The sequence below is a fragment of the Emys orbicularis genome, chromosome 13, assembly GCF_028017835.1.
Source record: "Emys orbicularis isolate rEmyOrb1 chromosome 13, rEmyOrb1.hap1, whole genome shotgun sequence".
Lineage (NCBI taxonomy): Eukaryota > Metazoa > Chordata > Testudines > Emydidae > Emys > Emys orbicularis.
The window spans coordinates 9,802,773-9,829,558 of NC_088695.1; the positions used below are offsets into that span (position 1 = coordinate 9,802,773).

At 53.4% G+C, this 26,786-nt stretch overlaps 2 protein-coding genes across 3 annotated transcripts in view; both read right to left on the reverse strand.

Annotated features, from left to right (window-relative positions):
- The window catches only part of LOC135887969 (E3 ubiquitin-protein ligase TRIM39-like), a 429,124-nt gene that overhangs the window by 44,889 nt on the left and 357,449 nt on the right, over window positions 1-26,786 (reverse strand). For both annotated transcript variants that reach the window (XM_065415777.1, XM_065415775.1), the window contains 2 exons: window positions 22,026-22,307; window positions 19,975-20,091 (listed from right to left, as the gene is read on the reverse strand). In XM_065415777.1, the coding sequence (XP_065271849.1) occupies window positions 19,975-20,091; window positions 22,026-22,307 (399 nt within the window). The remainder of the gene's footprint in view (window positions 1-19,974; window positions 20,092-22,025; window positions 22,308-26,786) is intronic.
- LOC135888076 (E3 ubiquitin-protein ligase TRIM39-like) lies at window positions 834-12,419 on the reverse strand. Its single transcript, XM_065415889.1, has 6 exons — window positions 12,380-12,419; window positions 12,181-12,213; window positions 12,055-12,087; window positions 11,907-11,961; window positions 7,770-7,795; window positions 834-1,505 (listed from the first exon to the last, which is right to left on the reverse strand). The coding sequence occupies exons 1-6, from the start codon at window positions 12,417-12,419 to the stop codon at window positions 946-948; spliced, it is 747 nt and encodes a 248-aa protein (XP_065271961.1). The 3' UTR covers window positions 834-945.

The following is a 26,786-nucleotide window of genomic DNA, read 5'->3' on the forward strand; positions in this document are numbered from 1 at the left end:
AGGCACCATGCGTGCAAAGTCACACTGTACAGAGGACACCGTGGGGACTCTGTTTTGTTAATTGATGTGAGAAAAAGAAAGGAAGGGTCATATCTTGATTACCAATTATATGTAGATAGAAAGTTAAAAATCAAATGACTTAATGCTGACAGAACTTCAAAGACAAATATATAATCTTGTGTGAGTTCACTTAAATATATTGCTTAATTAATTCTATCATTTTTTCACCTATTAATTTTCAAAGATGTAGTGCAGGAGGTGGGTGTATGTGCCCTGCCTTCCAGAGAGAACCAGTCAAGACAATAAACAGAGGGGGGGGGGGGGGGAGAGAGCGAGAGCAGCTGCACATGTGTGTAGTTGTGATGTTTACGACACATGTACATTATAACCGAATAACCTCCTCTGACAATTTAATGGTTTATTTTGTTAAGATAAATATTTTGGATTTCTTGAAATTCCACAGTTGAAATACAAATGACGTTATTTAGAGAAGTTAAACTTCAATATAGACTTGAGGGAAGAATCAAAAAATAGATGTAAATAATTCCAATTCTAAAAATATGTTTAGATGCTTGTTTTTGAAATACTGTTGAAACGTAAATTAAAATATTCTTGTATTTACACCTTGTTACAATAATATTTTCTAAATTAGAATAATCTTTTTTCTTTCATATTTTACGTTGAGCTTTAACGGGGTAGAAAATTCTGACAGGGGTAAATGACCCCATCTCCCACCATGTGCTACCCCTGGGGCAGGGGATGGGGAAGGTGAGGGCTGGGGGTTGCCAGGTGTCTGTTTTTCGACTGGAACCTCCAGTTGAACAGGGAAACTGGCAGCACCCGGTCAGCACAAAAACTCCAGTTCCTGCAGTAACTGGCCCCCACCACTGGGGGCGGGAAGAGCAGCAGCGCTGGGAGGGGACAGTCTGTGCCGCGGGGTCACTGTCAGGGACAGAGATTCCCTCCGGCCTGAGCTGGGACCGGGCAGATGATCAGGGGAGCCGCGTTTTCACCCCCAGCGTTTAGACCAGGATAGAAATAAGGGCGGAGCGTCCCGGAGAAGGTGTCAGTGACAGTGAAGAGATGGGACCCGTCAGTCACATTGTAAAACGAGACCTCGCCCGCCTCATAGTCCAGGAAAATCCCCACCCGGCTGGGCCTGACGCTCACGGGGAGGGGGGTCCAGGGGGAGGTGAAGGCCTTGTATCCCCCATCCCACAGCCACACGACCCAGTATCCATTCCCAGGTGTGGCTGTGACCCACCCCTTCCTGCTCACAGATTCCCTACAAACCCCCAGAGTCCACTCAGGCTTGTCTCCCACCTCCACCTCCCAGTAACGCCTCCCACCCGCGAACCCCTCAGCGCCCAGGACACAGACACAATGATCAAATCTCTCAGGGTTGTTGGGCAGATCCTGGCGTGTGTCTCCGTCTCTCACACGTTTCCGATCCTCAGACAGGACGAGCCAGGGATTTGCCGTGTCTGGATCCAGAGTCACCTCCACTGGGGAGAGAGTCACAGAGTCAGGGCCGGGGGGCAGGGGCTGGTCACTGGGATCAAAGGGAAATTAACCCGTTAATTGCTGGGGGGGGGGTTGTTGCCTGAGGGGAGTCAGGGCCCGTCCGCCTGTGAGGAGACAATGAGGGGAAAGGGCAGGAGGAGCGGGGGAGGGGACAGGCTGTCAGTGGAGGCGGGGGAGGGGACAAGTAGATGCTCGGTTAGGAAAGGGGAGGGGGAGGTGACAGGAGCAGAGGTGATGGAGGGATGGGCACAAGGGCAATGGGGGGCCAGAGGAGCAGGCACCAGGAGGGCAGAGGGGGGTGAAGGGAAGGGCAGGTTCCAGGGAGCTGCAGGGGGTGGGGGGAGGTGGGGACTCTAGGGGAGGAGAAGGGAACAGACCCCAGGGGACTGTGGGGGGTGAGGGGAGTGGGGGGTACCAGGGGGATGGACGGGGATGAAGGGAAGAGCAGGTTCCAGGGGGATGAGGGGAGAGGTGGGCACAGGGGAGAAGGGGACAGACCCCAGGGGGCACAGAGAAGCAAGGGAAGGCGCGGGCACCAGGGGCAGAGGGGTGTGAGGGAATGGGGGGGAGCTCCAATGGGGCAGGGGGAATCAAGGGGAGGGACAGATGCCAGGGGATGGGGGGGATGAGGAGTGGGGCAGGTGCCAGGACCAAGGGGGGGGGGCAAATGGGCAGGCTCCAGGGGGACAGAGTGAGGCAGAAGCCTGGGGGCAGAGGGGCTGGCTATGGGAGGGGCGGGCACTGGAGGGGGGACTAAGTAGGATGACAAGGGGTAGGTACCAGGGCTGTACAGCACAAGTGAGGGGTAGGATTGGGGGGGTAGAGGGGTGTGGAGATGTGGGCACCAGAGGGGCAGAGGGAGTGTGAGGGGAGAGGCGGGACCCAGAGGTTAGGAGAGGCTGAGGGGAGCGGTGGGCACCAGTGGGGTAAAGATGGGGTGAGGGGAAGGGCAGAGACCAGGAGTCCAAAAGGGGGACGAGAGAAGGGACTTGCATCAGGCAGGCAGAGAGGGCATAGGAAAGGGCAGGCACCATGGAGGGAGATGGTGGCAATGGTAGAGATGGGCCTCAGGAGGGCAGAGGAGGAATGAACAGAGGGGCTGGCATGAAGGGATTGGCGGGGTGAGAGGTCCAGGTGTCAGGGAGGCAGAGGGCGAGGGGAGGGACAGGGGAAGAACTAAAGGGAAGGTGGAGGGTGTGTGTGTGTGCCAGGGAAGGGGCAGGCCCCAGGGCGTGGGAGGATGAGGGAAGCGGCTTGTGCTGAGGGTAAAGGTAGGGGCCAGTGTGGGAGAAGGAAGGGGCAAGCACCGGATGGCAAAGTGGGGAAGAGACAAATGAGTTGGGGACAGTGGTGGGGGTGGGATGGGGAAGGCACCAGGGGCAAATGAGCAGGGGGTGAGGGAAGGTGTGGTGATCAGTGGGTGGGAGGGCATGGGAAGGGGTGGATGCGAGGGGGCTAGAGGGGTACAAAGGGAGGTGCGACAGCTGGAGGGCACAGGAGGGAGAGCAGAGGGGCAGGCAACAATGGGGCAGGGGGAGGGGCAAGTGCTAGGGGGACAGTGGTGTGGCATGGAATGGGGCAAGCAACAACACCAACAAGGAGAAAGAGGAGGGGCAGGTATTGGGGGTAGAGGAGGGGCAGGGGAAGTGGTGGGCACCAGAAGGGCAGGGGAAGGGGCAGGTTCCGAGAGACCGAAGGGGGAAAAGGAAGGGGCAGACAAAAGGAAGGAAGGGGTGGGGGAGGAGTGTGTTCCAGGAGAGTGGGGGTGAATGGAGGGGTGGGCACAAGAAAGACAGGGGGTGGGGCAAGTCATGGGTGATTGGGGAAGAGGGGTGTGAGGAAAGCGGGGTCAGTGGGGCAGAAGGGGTAGGCACCAGAGAGGAGAGGAGTGAGGGGAGGGGTAGATGTCAGGTGCCATGGGGAGTAAGGGAAGGGGTTGGCACCAGGTGGGTGCAGGGGGTAAGGGAAAGAGCAGGTGCCAGGGGGATTGAGGGGGTTGAGCAGAAGGGCAGACTAAGGGAGGGCAAAGGAGGGAGGGACAGACACTAGGGGGCAGAGTGGGGGGGCAATGGGAGGGGTGGGCACCAGGGGGCTGAGAGGGGCGAGGAGAGAGGCAGGGCAGGTGGGTAGAGGGAGGTGGTAGGAGAGGGAATCGAGGAGGGGTAGGAGCCAGAAGGTCAGAGGAGGGGTGGGCACAGGGGGGTGAGGGAAGGGGTGGGTGCCAGGGGTCAGAGAGGGCTGAGGGGAGGAGAATAGTAGGAATCAGGACAGCAGAGGAGGTTGAGGGGTGGGGTGGCACCAGGGGAGAATATGGGCAGCAGGGGGGAAAGGGGAGAGGTGGATGCCAGGTGGTAGAAGGGGGGTGAAGTGATGGGTGGGCTCCAGGATACAGAGGCTGTTTGGGGATGAGGGGCAGGTGCCAGGAGGGCAGGGGGCAAAGGGGGGATCCAGTGGGCCAGAGGTGGGTGGAGGGCAGGGGCACAAGTCAGGGAGGCAAAGCGGGGGCAGAGGGGCCTAGGGGAGCAGAAAGGGGGTGAGAAGAAGGGGAGGTGCGAAAGGGAGAAGTGAGGATAGAGGCAGGGGCCAAGTGGGCACAGGATTGAGGAAAGGGTACGGGAGGGGCAGGAGCCAGAGAGGGGTGAGGGAGAGGCAGGCCCCAGGGAGTCTCTGTTGCTTTCGGGCCATGTGTGGTTGGTTTGTCGCTAAGATCAGGTCTGTGCCGTCCCCGCACACACTGGCCGGCAGCCCTGCCCCAGGGGGTGAAGCTGGGACTCTTCCACCTTGCAGGCAGACAAACCCCGCCCCTCCCCTCCCCTCTCCCAGCCCAGCCCCTCCCCCAGGGCACGGGCAGTGTGTCTGGGCTGGGCTCACTAGGAGGGGGCAGTGCAGTGGGGGATTCTGGGGCCGTGTAAATGAGAAATTATTTGGCTGTTGCTCTTGAGTCCGGGACAATCGGGAGGGACAACCCTCCATCTGAGTTAAGCTCCACCGGGTGCTGTGCAGCACGTCTGCACTAGGGGCTTGCACCAGGGCAGCTTTATCACTGAATGAAAACCCCGGCAGACACGGCCTGAGACACTGCTGTGCCAGGGGCCGTAACCCCTCTCCTCACTGGGGTTATGGATCAATAATTACAGGGTCACTGGAGCAGGGGAGCTGGACTCTGGGCTCCCAGGTGGGGGCCCGACCCCCTGGGCTGCAGAGTCATTCTCACTCCCACGCTCTGGCCCAGTGTCCATGGCAGTGTTTAGACACAGGGGGACGTCTTCAGCAGGAGAGATTGTGGGAGCCCCACATCAGACACCCGGAGCCCAGCAGTGCCAGCCCTCACCTGAGCGGGGAGATCCACATTCCAATTCCTGCCCCACATCACATGGGGATGATTGAACCTGGGGCTCCCAGCTGAGGGCCCAACCACTGGCTAACCACTGGCTAAAAGGGAAGTGCTGGCACCTTTGTTTGTTCATTGAAACTATTCAGTAAACTCGACATGGATTCAATCAACCTAAAACATTTCATTCAGCTCCACTTCAAACCTGTCAGAGCAACTTAGGAGCCCAAATCCGAGTGACTCACAGTGAGTGACTGTCGATATCCCCAGAAACTTACGGGCAGGCCAGGCTCAGGACATCAGCTATGAAACTCTCCAGAACTGCTGTTAAATTTGCCATTAATAGAAAAATTCCCCCTGCATCCCTGATCTCACCCCACAAACTCAGGGTGAAAATGGAGACTTGGTTCCAGCCTGAACTCTCTGCCCAGAGTGATTTGTTCCATGGACGCTGCGAGCAGCACAGAACCTCCAGGCTCAGGCTGGAGCTCAGGCTCTGAAGCCCAGGTGGAGCCGGGTCTGCCCCTCACAGCGCAAGCTGGGACATTGTCTGTGTCCACGTCCCCTTCACCCCCTTCCTGGGATGGGGAACAGCAGCCCCAGGACCCCTCCCTTCACCCCCCCAGGGCAGGGGAGCGAGAGCCCTCGGCCTCCTGGGCAGTGGGGTGGCCAGTACCAATTTCTGGGTCAGTGTGAAAGTGTCTCCACCCGGAGAGCTCTGTGCAGCCAGCAATGCACAGATGTGCCTGTCGGATGAGGGGCGGGGCTGGTACTGACCCCCTCCCACCCCAGGAGGGGAGGGGCCCTTGGGGCAGTGTCAGTGAGTTCAGTGCTGGGGTACGAGTGGGGTTTACACCCCGGCTGCTGGAGCTCTGTGTATCAAGGGTACAATGACGTCACAGCGGCCATGTGAGCCCCCCACTGTCCTGCCAACGTGGCTCAGCCCTGACACCTGCTGGAACCTCTCCCTGGGGAGGAACCGTCCCTGAGGCCTATTCAGGCCTTGGCCTCCCTGTGGAGGTGGCCGGTGAGGCTGCCGTTAATGTGAGTTACGCTGTGAGCTTCTGTCTGCTGGGAACCGGACTCTGAGCCTGGGCTGAGATCAGTGACTGGGGAGTGAAAGACCCCAGCTGCCCTCCCTGTGCCCCTGAGCCAGCTGGTCCATTCTGACCCGAGCCATTCAGTGCGTTAACAGCGATGCTCACACTTGGTGACCCCCCCGCCCCAGTGCCCCAAGCAGGGTCCCGCACATATTACAGCTGTTACTGGGCATGGGGCCTGCCCCTGGGAGCTATAAGTACAGGATTTGGCCCACAGTAGAGCTAACAGTTAGTGTCCACGGCTGCTCGGCATCCTCACCAGGGGCTGGGCTGGCACGTGGCTGGCTGCCTGTACCTGGCTCAGCCGGCTGTTACTGTGCTCTGTGGCCCAGACCCCCGAACAGTTCCCATGTAACTGGCCAGAGCACCCCCCTCACTCCCAGCTCAGTGTGGTAGGATACCACAGCGTTCATTAACCCCTGGGCTACTGGTGCTGCTATGTGTGTGCCCGTCCCCTGGGCTCCTAACCTCTGCTGGCGCTGCCCAGTCTCCCCCAGCATGCACCAGTGCACACAGAGGTCAGGCAGCAGGCTGGGTGTGAATGTAAAACACAGCTCAGCCACAGCTGTGAGACAGAAAAGCTGCTGTGTGGGCACCAGTAGCTGGGGGAGGGGGGGGCAGGGGGAGTGGCCGCTCCCCCACTGAGCACATTCTCAAAAGTGGCGCCTTAGGCACCAACTCCCTGGGTGCTCTTTAGTCCTTAGTGTACCTTTTTATATGGCTCTGCTTGCCTCTTATTCCTCTTTGGCCATAGAAGAGCTATCCTTTGTGCATCAACTATGTCCCATAGTATCCTCCTGTGATGGATTAGGGCTAGATCTGTACAACTTATGGATTCTGCTTGATATCGTGAAGCTGATTATGCAAACCTGCTGTGTTATGAATGTCTCTCTACAAGTAGAGCCAGTACTGCTGACAGGCCCTGGAGCACATATGCACCCAACAGATGCATTAAGAAGGTGCTTAGGACTTAACGACCCTATTCAGGTGTAAACATCTGGGATAATGAGTGAGCTGCATCCTTAGAAAACCAGTTTAGCTGACTCTAGGAGGGAGGGGGAGGGAAGGTAGGAGCATTGGAAAACTGTACCAGGAGGAGAACAAATAGGAGTCATACAGGAAGAGAAAGCACTGGGCAGGAAAGAGCAAGGTTACAGAAGCTAGGTAACGGGGCTCCAGCAAGAGAGGTCCCTCAGCAACAGGGCTTGACTTGTGCCGGAACACTCCGGAATGCCATTCTAGCACGTTTTTGAGGAGCTGGAATGGCATTTGGGTACTGCCAGTATCACTTGGCGGTGGAACTGGAAGCATGTTCCAGTCCTTTTTTTTTTTAAAGGATGGAAGTGCATTTTTTTTCTTCGCTGCTTCGCAGCGGGTGGCGCCTTTTTTTATGTGTTCGCTCCCCCTGCTCTTAGAACCTGGCTACGCCACTGGTGGGCACAGTTTGTTTTACTTGTGAGTTTCACAATCTGGTTATAAAAACATCTGCCACTGCACTGGGGATGGGGCCTTCCTCACCCCAAATCCATGGAGACACTGAACAGCTCTTAGCCCTTCAGAGTAGCAGGTTAAAGACCTCTATGAGCATGAAAACCCTGCTGTTGGGAGGGGAGATTTGAGCAGTTTAATGCCTATTAAGGTGAGCTGAGATAATGTCTATCAGGCACGACCCAGATACCATACTGGGAAGGTGAAGCCGAGGGGAAACAGTCTCTCATTATTCAGCACTTTTCCAAAGCAAAGGAGCAGAGAGCTCTCAGGGGCTGGCGGGGTTTTGACAGATCACATTTCAGCGGTGCTTACAGCACAGTTACCTGCATATTGTCGGGCTTTCTCCCAACTTGAAATCAAGCAAATAAAGAGAGATGAGAACTGCCCTGAACGGAGACTTGCTGAATAAAAAACAATCTCTAACAACATTTATGATAAGAGAAAAATATATTTCCGTATGATAACTGTCTATTAGCAAAAACACAAATTTATTTACCTGCATTTAGTAGGGCTCTTCTCCACTCTGAAACCAAACACAGACAGAGAGATGAGACCTCTCCTGCACACAGACACTCCGAATACGAGACAATTTTGTAGCAAGGTTTATATTAGGAATAGAAGACAACTTACTGAGTTCACCCTGCAGTTTCTCTAAAAGTAAAGCAAAGAGAAATGAGTAAACATATGATAAAAGAAAAAGGAGGCTATTCAATAAGATCCCACACCACAGAAACCAAACTGACTCTCAGTTCATAGTGAGAGCTCTGAATACCTGCCCTGCGGGTCTATGAAACTTGTTGTAAAGTTTGAGATTCCCCCTCCCATACCCATTGCAATGAACAAAGGGACCTTACCTTTCTCTGCACGATGTGCCCCTGCAAGTGAGTAACAGGAGAGATGTGTTACAACGTAGAAGATTTATCTTCAATTATTGCAAACTCATAGGAATAATTTTTCTACTGGTAGAAAGTAGAACACACACAGAGGCGCTCTGCCTACCTATTCCCAGCATTATACTGGGGACACAATTCCTAGTGCAGGTAAAACACTGAGTAAATGGCTGTCTCCTTTCCCTTCTGGCTGAGTGAAGCAAGGCCCCACACTGAACTCGATGGCATTTCTGTCTGTCTGTAATGGGATAACATTTGAAAACCACGTCCCATCAGCTCCAGCGTTTCAGGGCATGTTCTAGGCATCAGTGGGCAGAAACCTCCTGATTTTGATGAAAACCGGAGAACCGTAAAAGCCTGATTTCCACTAAACTCACCGTTTGATCCCTCAGGACACAGGGTGAGGCAGTGACCTTAGGGTTAGGGTTTAAGCTGTGGGTGAGGTTAGAGTTAGGGTCAGCAGGCCCCTCACCCCACTCCAGTCACCCCTGCCCCAGCTGGTCTTCTTGCCCCAGTGTCAGCCGGACACCCAGCTGGTCTCCTCACCCCCGTAGTCCAGCCGGGCCGTCCTCATCTGCACTTTGGTCTGAACTCTATTGATTTGGGTGACAATGAGAAAAGCCTGATTTTAGTGGAAATTAGTTTTCTCCAGTTTTCTGCTTTTCACCAAGCTCGATAAGGTTATGGCAGAGTGGGGAGAAGAGGGACCCAGTTGAAGGGGGATGGAGAGGGGGAGGAGCCCAGCCGGGATTACTACTGGGCCTATGTAATCAACAAAATGTGCTGCCCTCTTGTTATGCTCCGTGACCTAAACTCTCAGGGTGAGATTTTCTGCTCACAACCTGCAGCCCAGGAGCATGCGAGGGCTCAGGCAACTTTAAGCCCTGCCCCGTATCCTCCTGATCTTGAGTGCTCTGGATGCCAAATCAACCCCCGCAGTAATGCAGGGCTTGTCTGCATGGGAAAGTTACACCAGTACAAGGTAAGGTGGCAATTTATACCACTCTTGTTACACCGGTATAACGCTCCATGTCAACACACACATTCCATAAGAAGAGTGAGTTATTCTGGCTTAGTTTATGTAATATCAGAAACTGCTCCTGGCTGGCAGGGGAGCACCGCAAACTCGCAGAGGCGAGACATCAGGAGCTGCTGCTCTCCTGCCCTCCCCTTACGTAGCCCATGCGGGGAAAGTGACCTGGGATGCAGGGAACCCTGACATCGCTCCTCGATCCCCCCCCCCCACACACACACACACAGACCCTAGGGGTGCGCAGAGGAGCAGTGTTCAAGGGTGGGAGGGAGCAGCAATGCCAGATGCTCCGTGCATTCAGGTCACTTTTCCCACATGGGCGCAGGAAGAGGGTGCAGGGGTTAGGGACACAGGACGGGGGCAGGGGTTAGGAGCGCAGGAGGTGGGGAATGAAGGGATTAGGGACATGGGGGGCTGGGGTTGGGGCAGAGGGGGCACAGTGCAGGGATTGGAGTGAAGGGGGAGCCCGTGGGGGCCAGGATCACTGGGGGGCACCCACAGGGAACAGGGAAATGGGGGGAGCAGTGTGCCCATGGGGGCCAGGGGCACCAAAATACAAGTCCACCCAGGGCACCATTTTCCTTAAGGCCCAGCCCTTGCACTGTGGTCCCGCCCTGACACACCCCTCTTGTTCCCAGTCCCATCTCACATATGTCCCCTACAATAGGGCTTGTGAGGGGGTCCTCAAAGGGCAGCCTACAGCTGTTTTATGCCCTTGCTGCAGTGGAGGAATCTGCCCCCAGCTGGACCCAGGTTTTCAGGAGCCCTGTTACGCTGCTCTGGTCCTTTTACTGAACATAACGCGGTTGAGGGGGGTTGAAAATCTCACCCTCCATATATTAAAATGTGCCCAGCCTTTCTGGGTATAAAGGTGACATTGATCAAGTGACCTGGGTGTAAGCAGTGCTCCAGCCCAGTGAGATCTGCCTAAGTCTGCAGGCAGCACTGTTTGCTGCTCACACTCAGCACAGTGGGGTTGGGATGGTGACATTAAAACCTGATCAATGACAATTTGCAATTAGCTCACTGCTGATCATTTTAACAGAAACATCCAGCTTGTGTGCTTCTCCCTCACAGCTGGATGAGGAGAGGTACTGGGGAGGGCAGCAGTGGGGCAAGGCAGAGGGCAGTAGGGCAGCTACCTGTCATCAAAGGTTGCAGGGGTAAGGAACAGTGAATTCAGGCCCCTCCCTCCCCCATCCAAATACAGTGTGATCTCTGTGTATGCTAAAACGGGGAGGGGAGAAAGGAGATACATTCTCCTTCCCTTCCCTCAAGTACGAAATGCCTCCTGGTCCTGGATACCAGAACACACACACACATACACTCACACAGCCCATGGTCACTGAGGGTGAAATCCTGACCCTTCCCTTTTTACATGGCTGTGGAAGGGGGGATCCCATGTGAGGGATTCTGTTAAATAATGGACTAGTCTCAGTCCCCAGCAATGACTCTGGCCCGGCCGGGCTAGGGCTACTCAGGCCTGGGCTCAGGGTGCTGTGTCTGTAATTTCCATGGGGTTTTAAGACAATTGGCCCCTTCCCCTTCAGAGCCTGTCTGTGTCAGTGCGAGCAGCCCTGAGCTCACTGCTTGGGCTCTGGTGCCGATACGGAGAAATTCCCCATCACCCGTTCAAACACCAGCACCTTATTTGTAATTGTTCCATCCCACGGGTGTTTTGCACTTTCTCCAGCACACACATTTACTCTCCCTCTCCCCTCCCTCCCCATTGGAATCCTCTCTGTGCAAATACCCTCCCCGCCCAACGCCTGATGAAGGGAGGGGCTCTGCAAGGGGTGAAAGTAACATAGAAGACTTACTGGTATGGGGGCCCATCTCCGGTCCCCAGGAAGGGGCACGGCCTTGGGTGGAAGGGGCGAGGCTGGGGGCTCAGCCTCTCCCAGCCATCCCATATGCGCTCCCTGGCCTGCACCACACGGAGCACCAGCGGTGATTTAAAAGGGCCCGGGGCTCTGGCCACAGTAGCGGTGGCAGCAGCCGGAAGCCCCAGGCCCTTTTAAATCACTAGGCCCCGGGGCAGTTACCGCTTTTACCCTCCCTCCCCACTGTCAGCAGCCCTGCCGGTAGGGTCCGGCAGGATCGCCAATGGGGGGGGACAAAAGGGGCAGCAATGTTAAAGCGCTGCCATTACAGCACTTTAACATTGGCTGCATACGGGCCGGTACCAGTGGCCACTTCTTCCTGGTACACAGTACCAGCCTGTACCAGCCTACTTTCACCCATGGGGTTTGCCGATTTCTCACCCATCACTGCTCCCCATTGCTCTGTAGTGTCCCTGCTGGAGGCCCTGCAGCCCACGCAGCTCCGTATCCGTAGCCTGAGCCATCATTGCCAATGGGCCCTCCAGGCACAGCTGGGTCCCCAGGGGAAGGGAGGGAATCCCCAGCTGTGAGGATCTTTACATTGAGTCCCAGCCTCCCTTTGGCTTCATTCCAAATGTCTCCCCAGCCTGGCACTCTCTAGTTTACTGATCTGCCACATTTTTGGGAAACATTCTCATATAACCCTTAACCCACCCCATTGGCCCCAGACACTGACCTTTCTCGCTCTCCAGTTCAGATCGCAGCGTCTCTAGGGGGAGAAAAGGGGGAGAGGTGAGATTCCCCTGTCATATTTATGGGAATAACCCTTACATCAGTTAATGTAACTGGCCCAGACACTGACCTTTCTCACTCTCCAGTTCAGATCTCAGCGTCTCTAGGGGGAGAAAACGGGGAGAGGTGAGATTCCCCTGTCATATTTATGGGAATAACCCTTACATCAGTTAATGTAACTGGCCCAGACACTGACCTTTCTCACTCTCCAGTTCAGATCTCAGCGTCTCTAGGGGGAGAAAAGGGGGAGAGGTGAGATTCCCCTGTCATATTTATGGGAATAACCCTTACATCAGTTAATGTAACTAGCCCAGACACTGACCTTTCTCCCTCTCCAGTTTAGATCGCAGTATCTCTAGGGGGAGAAAAATGGGGAGAGTTGTTTACTTGTTTACTGACATCTAGTTTGATGACATCCTCAACATCTGGCCCCATGGGAAGGAGGCCCCTGAGGAATTCCACCAGGATTTCAACAATTTCCACCCCACCATCAACCTCAGCCTGGAGGCAGACCACACAAGAGATCCCCTTCCTAGACACTACAGTGCAAATAAGCGATAGTCACATAAACACCACCCTATACCAGAAACCTACTGACCACTATACTTACCTACATGACTCCATCTTTCATCCAGACCACATCACACGATCCACTGTCTACAGCCAAGCTCTAAGATACAACCACATTTGCTCCAATCCCTCAGAACGAGAAAAATACCTACAGGATCTCTATCAAGCATTCTTAAAACTACAATACCCACCTGGTGAAGTGAAGAAACAGATTGATAGAGCCAGAAGGGTACCCAGAAGTCACCTACTACAGGATAGGCCCAACAAAGAAAATAACAGAACGCCACTAGCCGTAACCTACAGCCCCCAACTAAAACCTCTCCAGCGCATCATCAAGGATCTACAGCCTATCCTGAAGGACAATCCCTCACTCTTGCAGATCTTGGGAGACAGACCAATCCTCGCTTATAGACAGCCCCGCAACCTGAAGCAAATACTCACCAGCAATCACACACACCACACAACAAAAACACTAACAAAGCCCGTTGCCAACTCTGTCCACATATCTATTCAAGGGACACCATCATAGGACCTAATCACATCAGCCACGCCATCAGAGGCTCGTTCAACTGCACATCTACCAATGTGATATATGCCATCATGTGCCAGCAATGCCCCTCTGCCATGTACATTGGCCAACCAGTTTTGCACCCATCTTATAGTAGCTTCATCTAGGTTGCATTTTTCTAGTTTGTTTATGAGTCAAGATATACCACGTCTACCACTTCCCCCCATCCACAAGGCTTGTTACCCTGTCAAAGACAGTTATCAAGTTGATTTGACACAATTTGTTCTTGACAAATTCATGCTGACTGTTTCTTATCACTTTATTATCTTCTAGATGTTTGCAAATTGATTGCTTAATTATTTGCTCCATTATCTTTCCGGGTACAGAAGTAGGCTGACTGGTCTGTAATTCCCCGGGTTGTCCTTATTTCACTTTTTATAGGCCTTGTCTACAATGTCAAGCTACTGCGCAGTAAAGCAGCTTTCTGCATTGTAACTCCCGAGGCATACACACTGCCAAGCCACTGTGGCCTTGGCTATACTTGCGAGTTACAGCGCTGTAAAGCCACCCCCAGCGCTGTAACTCACTCCCCGTCCACACTGGCAAGGCATTTGCAGCGCTGTATCTCCATGGTTGCAGTGCTGCATGTACTCCAACCTCCCCGAGAGGAATAGTGTGTATTGCGCTGCCGCTGCAGCGCTGCAGCGCCAGTGTGGCTGCCCAATGCACTGTGAATGGCCTCCAGAAGTATTCGGCAGTATCCCACAATGCCTGTTCTAGCCAATCTGGTCATCAGTTCAAACTCTACTGCCCTGGCCTCAGGTAACCAACCATGTGACCCGCCCTTTACATTCCCCGGGAATTTTAAAAATCCCCTTCCTGTTTGCTCAGCCAGGCGTGGCATGGAGTGCTATCAGCGAATCTTTCCAGGTGACCATGCCTCCACGCGCCAAGCGAGCCCCAGCATGGAGCAATGGCGAGTTGCTGGACCTCATCAGTGTTTGGGGGGAGGAAGCTGTCCAGTCCCAGCTGCGCTCCAGTCATAGGAATTACGATACCTTTGGGAAGGTATCAAAGGACATGATGGAAAGTGGCCATGACCGGGACGCCCTGCAGTGCAGGATTAAAGTCAAGGAGCTGCGGAGTGCCTACCACAAAGCCCACGACGCAAATGGTCGCTCAGGTGCTCCCCCCGCAACCTGCCGATTCTACAAAGAGCTGGACGCGATACTTGGGGTTAACCCCACCTCCACTCTGAGCACCACCATGGACACTTCAGAGCCGGTGTGGGGGAGGGAGGAGGAGGAAAACGGGAGTGAGGGTGGTGGGCCGGATGGAGACGCCCCGGAATCCCTGGAGCCATGCAGCCAGGAGTTCTTCTCGAGCCAGGAGGAAGGTAGCCAGTCACAGCGGCTGGTACTTGGTGGAGGACAAACAGAAGAGCAGGTTCCCGGTAAGCGGGTTTTTTTTCGGGAAGGAATTTTTTCTGTGCGGGCTCTTTGGGAGAGGAGGGTTAGGCATGCATGCCTAGATGCGGAATAGTGCATTGATGTGGTTTATCACATCGCGGTAATCGGCCTCGGTAATCTCTTTGAATGTCTCATCCAGAACGTGTGCAATGCGCTTACGAAGGTTTATCGGGAGAGCCACCGTGGTCCTTGTCCCAGCCAGGCTAACGTGTCCGCGCCACTGTGCCGCGAGGGGCGGGGGGACCATTGCTGCACACAGGCAAGCTGCATATGGGCCAGGGCGGAAGCCGCATTGCAGTAGAAGACCCTCCCTTGCTTCCCAGGTCACCCTCAGCAGGGAGATATCATCCAGGACGAACTCCTGTGGAAAATGTTGGGACAGTGTTCAGTGTAGGTGCCCCCTGAAGCTGTTGGCTCTCCCCAAGGCACAGAAACCCAGAGGACAGTGCAGCCCTGAAACAATCAGTCCCTCTTACTCACCATTTTGAGGCTCCCGTGGGATATGTGTGCTCTGTTTCAGACAGGAAAAGTATGCTATTGTGTAGACCCTGTGTGTTTTCTACTCCTTAAGTGCGGAGGAAATCATTACTCTGTCTGGTATAAACAATGCTGCCTCTGTTAAATGTTGCATTTTGCCTATACAGCTGCATCAACTTTGAGACCTCAGCCGTCCCTCTTATCGCCTGCTCAGAGACTGCAAAGACTCAGGAAGACACCGCAAAAAAGCAAAGAAGACATGCTGCAAGAAGTGATGCGGCAATCTATTAAAGAGAATGAGAAAGCACAGAACTGGAGGGAGAGCAAAAGCAGGATCCACCAGGAAAACGCAGCGCACCAGCGGCAAAGCACAGAGCACCGGCAGCAAAGCACGGATCGGCTCATAAGCATCCTGGAGCGCCAAGCAAACGCTATCCAGGAGCTCGTAGCCATGCAAAAGGAGCAGTACCGCAAACGCAAACGCCACCCCCCGCACAGCCCTTGTCCCAAAACTCTTTCTGTTGTGCCCCACTGTCACCTCCAACCCACTTTCCCCAACTTCCGTGTTCTTCACGCCACCCGCTGCCTCCAACACCAGTATCTTCACCACCCAGCCCTGAAAACCACGGCCCTTACCCTCTGCACTCAACCCCCATCACCATGCAGTATAGCTATCCTGAAGTGCAGCACTCACTGCACAGCACACCAGACAGGACATATGCGAATCTGTGATTGTACCGTTCCCCACTACACCCCTTTCACCCCCTTGCCCTTTCTGATTCCCAGCAGTTGTGTTTCTTTTCAATAAATGGATTTTTTGGCTTCGAAAACATTCTTTATTATTGCATAAAGTAAAAGGCTCCTTAGCCCAGGAAATAAACAGGCACTGCAAATCTGCTTGTCTGCTTAGCAAACACTGATTCCTAAAGATTGGAACTACAGCACTTCACTCCTGTGCAGGGCACCAGATATCACTGCTGGTTTTCAGCCTCAAATTGCTCCCTCAAGGCATCCCTAATCCTTGCAGCCCCGTGCTGGGCCCCTGTAATAGCCCTGCTCTCTGGCTGTGCAAATTCAGCCTCCAGGAAGCTTTCATCCTTCCCTTCACAAATATTATGGAGGGCACAGCACGCGGATATAACCGCGGGGATGCTGTTTTGGGCCAAGTCCAGCTTCCCATACAGAGATCACCAGCAGCCCTTTAAACAGCCAAAGGCACACTCCACAGTCATTCGGCACCGTCTCAGCCTGTAGTTGAACTGTTCCTTGCTGCTGTCAAGGCACCCTGTGTAGGGTTTCATGAGCCACGGCATTAATGGGTAAATGGGATCTCCAAGAGCATTTCAACTTCCCCTACTGTGATCTTCCGCTCTGGGAAAAAAGTCCCGGCCTGCATCTTCCTGAACAGGCCAGTGTTCCGAAAGATGCGTGCATCATGCACCTTTCCGGGCCAGCCTGTGTTAAAGTCAATGAAACACCCACGGTGATCCATAAGCACCTGGAGAACCATAGAGAAATACCCCTTCCGATTAACGTACTCAGATCCTAGGTGGGGTGGTGCCAGAATAGGAATGTGCATCCCATCTATCACCCCTCCACAGTTAGGGAACCCCATTTGTGCAAAGCCATCCACTATGTCCTGCATGTTACCAAGAGTCATGGTTCTTCTGAGTAGGATGCGATTAATGGCCTTGCAAACTTGCATCAACACGATTCCAACGGTCGACTTTCCCACTCCAAACTGGTTTGCGACTGACCGGTAGCTGCCTGGAGTTGCCAGCTTCCAGATTGCAATAGCCACCCGCTTCTCCACTGGCAGGGCAGCTCTCAATCTCGTGTCCTTGAGCCGCAGGGTGGGGGCGAGCTCCTCACACAGTCTGATGAAAGTGGCTTTTCTCATCCGAAAGTTCTGCAGCCACTGCTCGTCATCCCAGACTTCCATGACGATGTGATCCCACCACTCGGTGCTTGTTTCCTGAGCCCAAAAGCGGCGTTCCACGGTGCTGAGCATGTCCGTGAATGCCACAAGCAATTTCGTGTCGTACACGTTACGCGGCTTGATAGCATCGTCGGACTCCTCACTCTCACTGTCACTTTGGATCTTAAGGAATAGTTCGACAGCCAAACGTGATGTGCTGGCGAGACTCGTCAGCATACACCTCAGCAGTTCGGGCTCCATTTCCCACAGACAGATCGCGCTGCACAGAAACCGTTGAAAGATGGCGCCAAAGGTGGACGGAAACAAAGGGATTTCTGGGATGCGAAGCGATGCATCACGGGGCATTGGGACAGGACCCAGAATGCCCCGCACCCACGCCCCCTTCACACACCCACGGCGCCAGAATGGGAAGAGGTGCTCTGTGGGATAGCTGCCCATAATGCACCGCTCCCAATGGTGCAGCAAATGCTGCAAATGTGGCCACGACAGTGCGCTGGGCAGCTGTCAGTGTGGACAGACTGCACCGCTTTCCCTACTCAGCTGCACGAAGACAGGTTTAACTCACAACGCTGTACAGCTGCAAGTGTAGCCAAGGCCTGTGTGTGCAGAAACTCCTCAGTTGCAGCATTGCAAAAAAAATACCTTGACGAGAGTCGTCAGCCGTAAAGCACAGAGACTCCAGCACTGTATTGGCAGTGTAAACACATTACAGCACCGAAAGCAATCAACTGGCCTCTGGAAGTGTCCCATAATCCCTCTAGCGGCCACTCTGCTCATTGTTCTGAACTCGTCTAACCTGGAGACATGCGCTCATCCCCTTCATTGCATGCAGTGCTGATCTGCTCTGGGACACAAAGCAAACCATTAATGTGGAATGCTCCTGCTGTTAAACACAGAGGCAGCTGTGTGTGTGTGTTTGTGTGTGTGTGTGTGTGTGTGTGTGTGTGAGAGAGAGAGAGAGATTGCGGTGCAGAGAGCTGGGGAGGGAGGCGGGGGATGATGTCTGGGTTTCCCCCTCCCGCAGGACTGATTGCTTGCTGCCGCTGTCTGAACTTACAAGACAGCATGCTGACACACTCTCTGTCCCTCAGCCAAAACACAGTCTCTCCCCCACTCCATACACACTCCCTGTCACACACTCTGTCCCCTCCCCACTTCAGTTGAAAAGCAGCTGTAGTAGGATGCCATGGAACAATGGGATTGGGAAACTTGCATCATACGACACTGTTCCTGCCCCATGAGGCATTGCAAACCCTTCCCAAAGCACCCTGCGGCCAGCTGCACGGTTGGATAGCTACCACAATGCACTGCTCTCTTTGCCCTTGCAAAAGCTGCTAATGTGGATGCGCTCCACCGTCACAAGGAGCACAGTGTGGACATGCAACAGCGGTTTAATAAAAATGGTATAACTTGTTGCACAGAAACTTGCCAGTGTAGACATACCCATAGATGGGCACTATATTTGCCCTTTTCCAGTCTCCTGGAATCTCTCCCATCTTCCATGACTTTTCAGAGATAATCACTAATGGCTCAGATATCTCCACGGTCAGCTCCTTGAGTATTCTAGGATGCATTTCATTAGGCCCTGGTGACTTGAAGACATCTAATTTGTCCAAGTAATTTTTAATTTGTTCTTTCCCTATTTTAGCCTCTTTTCATCCTACCTCATTTTCCCTGGCATTTACTATGTTAGATGCCCAATCACCACCTAAACTTCTTAGTGAAAACGAAAACAAAGAAGTCATTAAGCACCTCTGCCATTTTCACATTTCTGTTATTGTTCCCCCCCCCCGCCCCATTAAATAACGGGCCACAAACTAAACCAGTTCACACCTGGTGCTGACAGAGTGTGTATGTGACAGTTCTAAAGGTGCAACATCCAGTTCCAACTTTCACAAGTACAAAGCACAAGTAAACAGCACACCTCCTCTCTGCTTCTCTGAATTACCTGCTTCCATCCCCACTGGGAAATCATTGTAACAGACATTTCCCCTTCCCAATCCTTCCTACACTGGTACATTTCAACATACAATTCACAGCACTTCAGGTGAGAAAACCCTCCGGGTGGGACTTTCACAGCTCCCTTGGGGGTTTGCACATTCGGTGCCCATTACTTTAAACAAAAATCAGGCATTCAGCTACCTTAGGCAGCTATGAGAACCCCAGCTCCCTATAAACACATAGATCACTGAAGGCCAATTTCTGCCTTTTGGGACTAAAGGAAAAAAACCTACAGCTGAGCACTTATACTACAACAGAGAGTTCATTGCTCTGTTGCTGTAGCAGGATCTCAGGCTGAACAAATCTTAGGCTGTGTCTACACTGCCACTTTCCGCGCTAAAACTTTAGTCATTCAAGGGTGTGGACCCCCACCCCCGAGTGACAAAAGCTTTAGCGGTGAAAAGTGCCAGTATGCTCCCGGCAATAAAGCTACCACCGCTCGTTCGGGGTGGGTTTTTTTATGCTCCCGGCGATAAAGCGTGACTACACTGCCACGGCTGCACTGTAACATGGGCAATGTAGACATACCCTTAGTGTAGATAAGTTAACTGCTAACCGTTCCATTTGCACAGCCACTACTCTGCCCATCCACAGCTCCTACTCACCTGCAGGGGGAGGTGGGAGGTTCATGCACAGACTGAAGGGCAGAATTGGGCCATAAATTCCCCCTGCCCGGCTTTGCATTCTGGTTTTCCTGTAAGCAGCCAAGTTACATATGTCGGAGCTCCAAGCCCAGCAACCTGAGCCTCACAAGGTGTTTCAAACTGAGCCAGGCTGATCCCCAGGGAACAGTTCAGAATCACACTTGATTGGGATTCCTGAGTGAGATCTGAAGGGGTGAAACCACTTGACACTTCTTGGTTCAAACATGATCATAATTTATTCAGCTCCCCCTTCACCCTCAGCCCAGCTCCCATTGCCTGAAACTCCTCTGAACATTGAATCAAAGCCACTTAATCCCTCTAGCTTTACTTTTGGTTTTGTTTATATCTATCTATCACCAAATCCCCCCTTTTGTTACTTCACCTTTCGCTCTGTGCTGCCTCCAGAAGCAGTAACTGGCCAGGGGGATGAGAACAGCCAGGAGAGCCAGGATCACCCCCAGAGCCACCATCCAGGGATTGACCCTCGGGAAAAACAGCTCTGCAAGAGAAAGCGCCATTGACTTGGGAGCAAACGCGTGGAATGAAGGCAGGACTCAGTGACAGTGGTGACACTGGGACTAGTTAAGAGTCTCACAGGGTAATATACAGGGAGATGTGGCTGATTTGTGCTTTATTATTAAGCCAATGAAAACCCAAGCTTTAGCCTGGTTACTGAACTTGGGTAATTAATGGGAGAGGCTGTGTTGAGGGAGGGGAGAGCGTAGGGTGCAGCTCCATTATGCTACACCATCCCCCACTGGCGTAAGCTCAGGCATTCCCTAGGCTGCTCTAACTGATCCCAAGGCTGAAGCCAGTGCAGACTGGATCTCAGAATCAGAGAGTTGTGACCAGCTTCCTGACACCCCCGACTCTCCTCAGCCACACGAAAGAATCTGGCCCAAAATATGTTAATACGGGATTTTAATAAAAACAAAACTGAGCCTGGAGATTCAGAGTAAAAATTCCCCCAGCGTCCTCTTCCCTGGGCCTTGGAGCAATGGCTGACTAGAGGTTCTTGCTAAGTGATTAGTGCGGTGTATTGAAAACTGTGTAAAAATTACAAGTTCACACTTGAAATCCTGAGGGGATTCCTGGTCCTGCTTGCAGGCTAGGGGGCTCTGTAGGGAGTGTGCATCTGGGTCCTCTGCAGTCAGTCTGCAAAGAGCCAGCCTAGAGCAGGGTGGGTTTGGTTCTGCCTCTCTGCCTTAGGGAGCAGCCTGCTTTGTCTCTCTCTGTATTTGGCTGTGGCGTGTTAGACTTCTGGATTCTTAGAAATAAAGCAGTGTGACATTGCAGCCTTTCAGGAAGAGTATTTATGTTTTGGTTCTAACTCTCCGTGTGTGCTGTGAACATAACTATCAGGTAATACTGGGCATATCATAGACTAACCAGCAATGCAGCACTATGAGACCTCAGACAAATAGTGCTTTACAAATACAACATTCTTACTATTATAGTGATGAAATATTCATTCGATAGTAACCAAGTTATTTGGTAGATAATAACACATAACATCACAGCCTTTTTTTCTAAAAACTAAGGTACTCTTAGGTAAGATTTTGTTTCTGCATATTTTGGGCCTGAACTTTTATTGCTGGTAGTTTCAGATGTAATCTAAGTAGCAACGCTCAGGCCATATTCAGGGCTCTCTTGTGCTAGTCAGGAAAAATGACTTTATTACCCAGATTCTCATAAATATTTAGCACCCACAACTCTCACTGAGAACAAAGGAGAATTCCCTCCCCCACCCCCACAGAGAATTGTGATGTTCATAGCGTGTGCGCGCATGCGCAAGCGCACACACACACACACACAAAGTGAGACACAAACATAGATACTCCTGCTGGAAGGTTGCAGTGTATCATGATTTTATTTCTTAGAATCCAGAATCTGAATACACAAGAACCCCAGAACAGAGAGGCAGGTGTCTCCCTAAGGCATTGGGCACAACTCACCCACCTTGCTCTACGGTGGCTCATCTATAGGCACAGTTAGTGCGTGTCAGGCTGGGGTGTAAATCCACCGTGCACTGGCCTGCTGCGCACTAAATAGCTATGTACACCCTGCTGCACTGCACTAAAAGTTCCCTGGTGCACTTTGATCTGTTCCCGGTTTAAAGTGGGGTAGATCAAAGCACAGCATGGAATTTTTAGTGCATGTAGCAGGGTCCAGCCCAAGCTCAGACATCTATACCACAATTTAACAGGCCCTTAGCCTGAGGCCCTAGCCTGAGCCAGCTGGCCTGGGCCACCAGCGGGTTTTGAATTGCAGTGTAGACATATCCAAAGAGAATTGAGGTTGTTCAGGACTTTACAAGCTGTGCTCAGCACATTGAAGGTTCAGGCCAATAAACAGGAGACACAATGACAAATACCCTCTGCCCATGTCTGCAACGTCTCAATCTATCCATGTGCGGCACAGACGGGTACTGACCTGCTATGGAAATCTCTGACTCTCTCTCCTGGTTGAGAAGGAGGTTCCTGACAGAGCAGAACACTTTCTGGTTGGACTCTTCTGTTAGAACAATGGCAATCTCTGCTTGAAACAGGTCATTGGCCTCTTGGGATATTCTTTCAGAGGCTGATGGTAAGATCTGCCCCTGGAGATCTCTCCACTGAGCCTCGGGCTGTGGGTACCATCCGGCTGATCGACACACAACCCGGATCCCTCCATCCTGATGTCCCTCCACAGAGATGGCAGGAGCAGAGCCCAAACCTACAGAAGAAATAAATGAACTTGTGATAATCCTACAGTGCCCAGTAATGAGCCAAAAGTTGTATTACACTGTTATCAAAAGCCATTTCCTATTAAACTGAGAATTGAATGTGAGTCCATGGATGTGGTTGATTAGTTAAACTGGCCAGATTCCAATTTGATAGAATTAATCTTAATGTCAGGGCTGTTCTATGCACAAACTTGCTCCAGTTTCATTAAAGTTTTGTTTTTTTTTAAACCAGTGCAAATCCCTGTGTGGACACTCTTATCTCAAGAAGGAATCGACTCAAGCTTAATTAATATAAGCCATTTCCAAACCATTTAAGAGTGTCCATATAGGGTTTTGCACTACTTCATTGTAACCAGTGCATGTGTATGTATAGACCAGAGGTGGGCAAACTACGGCCTGCGGGCCACATCCGGCCCGCAGGACCGTTCTGCCCGGCCCCTGAGCCCCCGACCCCTTCCGCACTGTTCCCCCCCCCCCCCCCCCCGCAGCCTCAGCTCACTGCACCGCCGGCGCAATGCTCTGGGCGGCAGGGCTGCGAGCTCCTGGAGCAGCGCAGCTGCAGAGCCCGGCCTGACCCAGTGCTCTGCCCTGCGCGGTGCGTGGTTGGCTCCAGCTGGGTGGTGCGGCTGCCTGTCCTGGTGCAGCCGCGCCGCCAGCCACCGGTGCTCCAGGCAGCGTGGTAAGGGGGCAGGGAGCAAGGGAGGGGGTTGGATAGAGGGCAGGGGAATTCGTGGGGGGGGTGTGGTCAGGGGCCGGGGCGGTCAGAGGGCAGGGAACAGGGGGGTTCGATGGAGCAGGGATCCCGGGGGGGCAGTTAGGAAGGAGAGCGGGGGTTTGGATGGGGCGGCGGGGGGCAGTTAGGGATGGGAGGTCTGGGAGTGGTCGGGACAGCGAACGGGGGGGGTGGATAGGGCAGAGGTTCCAGGGGGGCCATCAGGGAACAGGGGGGGTTGGATGGGGCAGGAGTCCCAGAGGGGCCGTCAGGGGGCAAGAAGCGGGGGGGGGGGGGTCAGATAGGGAGCAGGGCTGGGCCATGCCTGGCTGTTTGGGGAGGCATAGCCTCCCCTAACCGGCCCGCCATACAATTTTTGAAACCTGATGCAGCCGTCAGGTCAAAAAGTTTGCCCGCCCCTGGTATAGACAAACGTTAAATTAATTCACTACCAAAAAACTTTGTTACTGGGAGTTCAAGTTGCCTTGGCTGTGTCTTGTACCCTTCCAGAATGCAGAAGTTGGTGGCAGAAAACTGGACTCCTCTTAGAGCCAGGAAACACACCCACACTCACACCCACAAAATACAGACATTAGATAACAAAAAAATGCAGGGTTAAGGTAATGCCTTCTGCACCAGGCCACACTTTTACTGATGAGCTAAACTGAAATAAAATGATCTTAATCTGAATGATCTTAACCCGGCCGGTGGGAGCAGCGACCCAGTGGGAGCAGCAGGCAGGCGGCTGGCAGGAGCAGCGAGCAGGCGGCCAGTGGGTGCGGCGAGCAGGCAGCTGGCAGGAGTAGCGGGCAGGTGGGAGCAGGGAACAGTTGGCCAGCAGAAGCAGCGGGCAGGCGGTCGGCCGGAGCGGCCAATGGGAGCAGTGAGCAGGCGGCCAGCAGGACCAGCAGGCAGGCGGCCGGTGGGGGCAGCCATTGGGAGCAGCGGACAGGTGGCCAGCGGGTGCATTTACCCCCCTCCCCCTGCTCATGGCAGGACCAGGATGCACACAGATGTACCTACGAACTCTGGGTCTGCGCAGGCACAACAACTCTGAGTGGTGTGTTGAACTACAAGAACTTGGTTGTTGGACTCAAGAACCTGAAGCAAAGGATGCTGCCCAGCATACTCTGGGGAGGGTGTCTTGCCCATGCTTTTGCATTTATGAATATCGCTTGTGCTGTTTTCTCAGATTAATGCTAGGTTACTTTTATTAAAGAAACTATTTCTATCTCACACTCTGTGCTTGCAAGAGGGGAAGAATTGCCTCTTAGAAGCGCCCAGAGGGTAGAGTGAAATTTTCCCACGTTACTGGGTGGGGGCTCAAGCCGGTTTTGGTTATATTGTCGAAAAAAGAAACCCCCTAGATATTGAACCCGGCGCTTCTTGCTGCCCACTCCAGCTGGCAGACGGGTTACATTATTATAGCACTTTTTGATTGTCAGCGTAACTTTTGTCAACAAAACTTGGCAGTGTAGACAAGGCCTATTTCAAGGTGGGTGGAGAAGGAAACAGACACACGAGTCTCCTCTCACATGCTTAAAGTAGCCGCTGTATAATAAAACTGTCAAGGTGTTGGGGCAGAGACCTGGGATGAGATTTCTCTCACCAGCCCTGTTACGAGCCACACACTGAAAACACTGCAAAGCACGACTGCTATCCCCATTGCATTATAACAGAACATAGAGGGGGGAGGGGCAATGGGCAACCACGGAGCAACTGAGTGGCCTAACAGAGAGTTCCCAGGATTGGGACTATTCCTTGCTCTGCCATTGACCTGCTGGATGACCATGGGCAACTCACTTCTCTGCTCTGTGTCTCAGTTTCCCAAGGAATTTTGAAAGTCCCCTTCCTGTTTGCTCGGCATGCAGTGGTCTCAGCTCATCTTTCCAGGTGACCATGGCTGCTCCACACACCAGGCAATCCCCCGCTTGGAGCAATGACGAGCTGCTGGACCTCATCAGTGTTTGGGGAGAGGAGGCTGTCCAGTCCCAGCTGCGCTCCAGCCATAGGAATTATGATATCTTCAGACAGATTTCACGATGCATGACAGAAAGGGGCCATGACCGGGACACATTGCAGTGCAGGGTTAAAGTGAAGGAGCTGTGGAATGCCTACCACAAGGCGCGGGAGGCAAACTGCCACTCTGGCTCTGTGCCCACGAGCTGCCGGTTCTACAAAGAGCTGGACATGATACTCGGTGGCGACCCCACCTCCACTGCGAAGAGCCCCATGGATACTTCAGGGGCTTCCGTGCCAGTCGAGAGTGGACTGAGCCAAGAGGAGGAAATCTTGGACAAGGCTGCGGAGAGGGAGGTGGGCCCAGAGCCAGAGGATGACTTGTTCAGAGATGCATGAAGCCAGGAGCTCTTGTGTACCCTGGAGGTGGCTAGCCAGTCACAGCGTTCAGAACTTGGCGAAGCAGAAACAGGAGATGAGGCCATTGTAAGTGGCTTTGATTTTGGGAATCACTGAAGCGAGCTGTTGGGGGGAGGAGGGTTGCAGAAGGCCTGCTTGTTTCTGTGTGCTGAACTTGCAGGAGGGATTTGCAGAAGGCTGCCTTGTGTCTGTGCGATGCGTGTACCACCACATGCCTAGGCAGAGCGGTGGAACAGGGTGTGGATGGACTCCCTCACTTCACAGGAATCTGCCTCAGAGAACTCCAGGAAACTCTCGTGGAGATACTGGGCAATCGGCTGCCGCAGGTTCTTTGGCAGAGCTGCTTTGTTTCTTGTCCCACTAAGGGCAGAGGTGAAAGTAAGCGGGTCCGGTTCGGCGTACCAGCAAGAGTCAGTACGCCGCGCCGGACCGCACCAGCTTCTGCGGTGGGGATTTAAAGGGCTCTGGGCTCCCCGCAGTGACGGGGAGCTCCGAGCCCTTTAAATCCGGGCCCCAGCCCGGCTGCCGGAGCTGTGGGGGGGATTTAAAGGGCCCAGAGCTCCGCGGCGGCCGGAGCCCCGGGGGCTCCCAGCCACCTCTGCAGCTGGGAGCCCCGGGGTGATTTAAAGGCCCTGGGGCTCCCAGCCACAGCTGGTGCCCCAGGGAATTTAAATCTTGAGAGGCCCCGCCTCTTCCAGTTGAGGCCACGCCCCCGCTCAGGACTCTGGCCGTACCGGTAAAACCTGTAAGTTACTTTCACCCCTGACTAAGGGTAACATTCCCCTGCCACTCGGCCATCACTGGAGGGTGGGGGTGGGGGACCATTGCTGCACACAGGCTAGCTGCATAAGGGCCTGGGTGGAAGCCGCATTCCTTGAGATGAGCCTCCCTTGATTCCCCGGTCACCCTCAGCAGCGAGATATCTTCCATAATGAGCACATCCTGTGGAAAATGTTGGGACAGGAACAATTATCAGCCCCCTCCTCCCCCCCAATGCTGGCTCTCCCCAAGAGCCACGTACCCAGTGTACAGCAGGGTCTGGGAGCAGTGATTTACCCTGCCCCTGAGGCTACTCACCATTTTGGGGGTCTTGGGGCTCATGTGTGCTTGCCTGGGGTCAGCCAGTCAGTGACAGGAGTGTGAGTACTGGCTGTGTTCTAAAGCACTGCCGCTGAATCAGTGTTGTCCGTGTTGTAAACAATACTCCTTCTGTAAAATGTTGCATTTAAACTTCACAGAGATGACCTTGGGAGCCCAGCCTCCCTCTTTGTTATCGGCAGCAGAACGGCTGCGCAGAAATAGGAAGTGGCCAAGAAGAACTAAGGAGGACTTTCTGCGTGAGGTTATCATGCACTCTGCCGCTGAGAAACAGGAATTG

Excerpts from the sequence above, each read along its gene's own strand:
- LOC135888076 (XM_065415889.1), bottom strand. The coding sequence starts at position 12,419 with ATGGGGCCAGATGTTGAGGATGTCATCAAACTAGATGTCA. Across the intron at positions 12,214-12,379 it reads TGTCATCAAACTAGATGTCA|AGACGCTGAGATCTGAACTG; the intron begins GTAAACAAGTAA and ends TTCTCCCCCTAG. Across the intron at positions 12,088-12,180 it reads TGAACTGGAGAGTGAGAAAG|AGACGCTGAGATCTGAACTG; the intron begins GTCAGTGTCTGG and ends TTCTCCCCCTAG.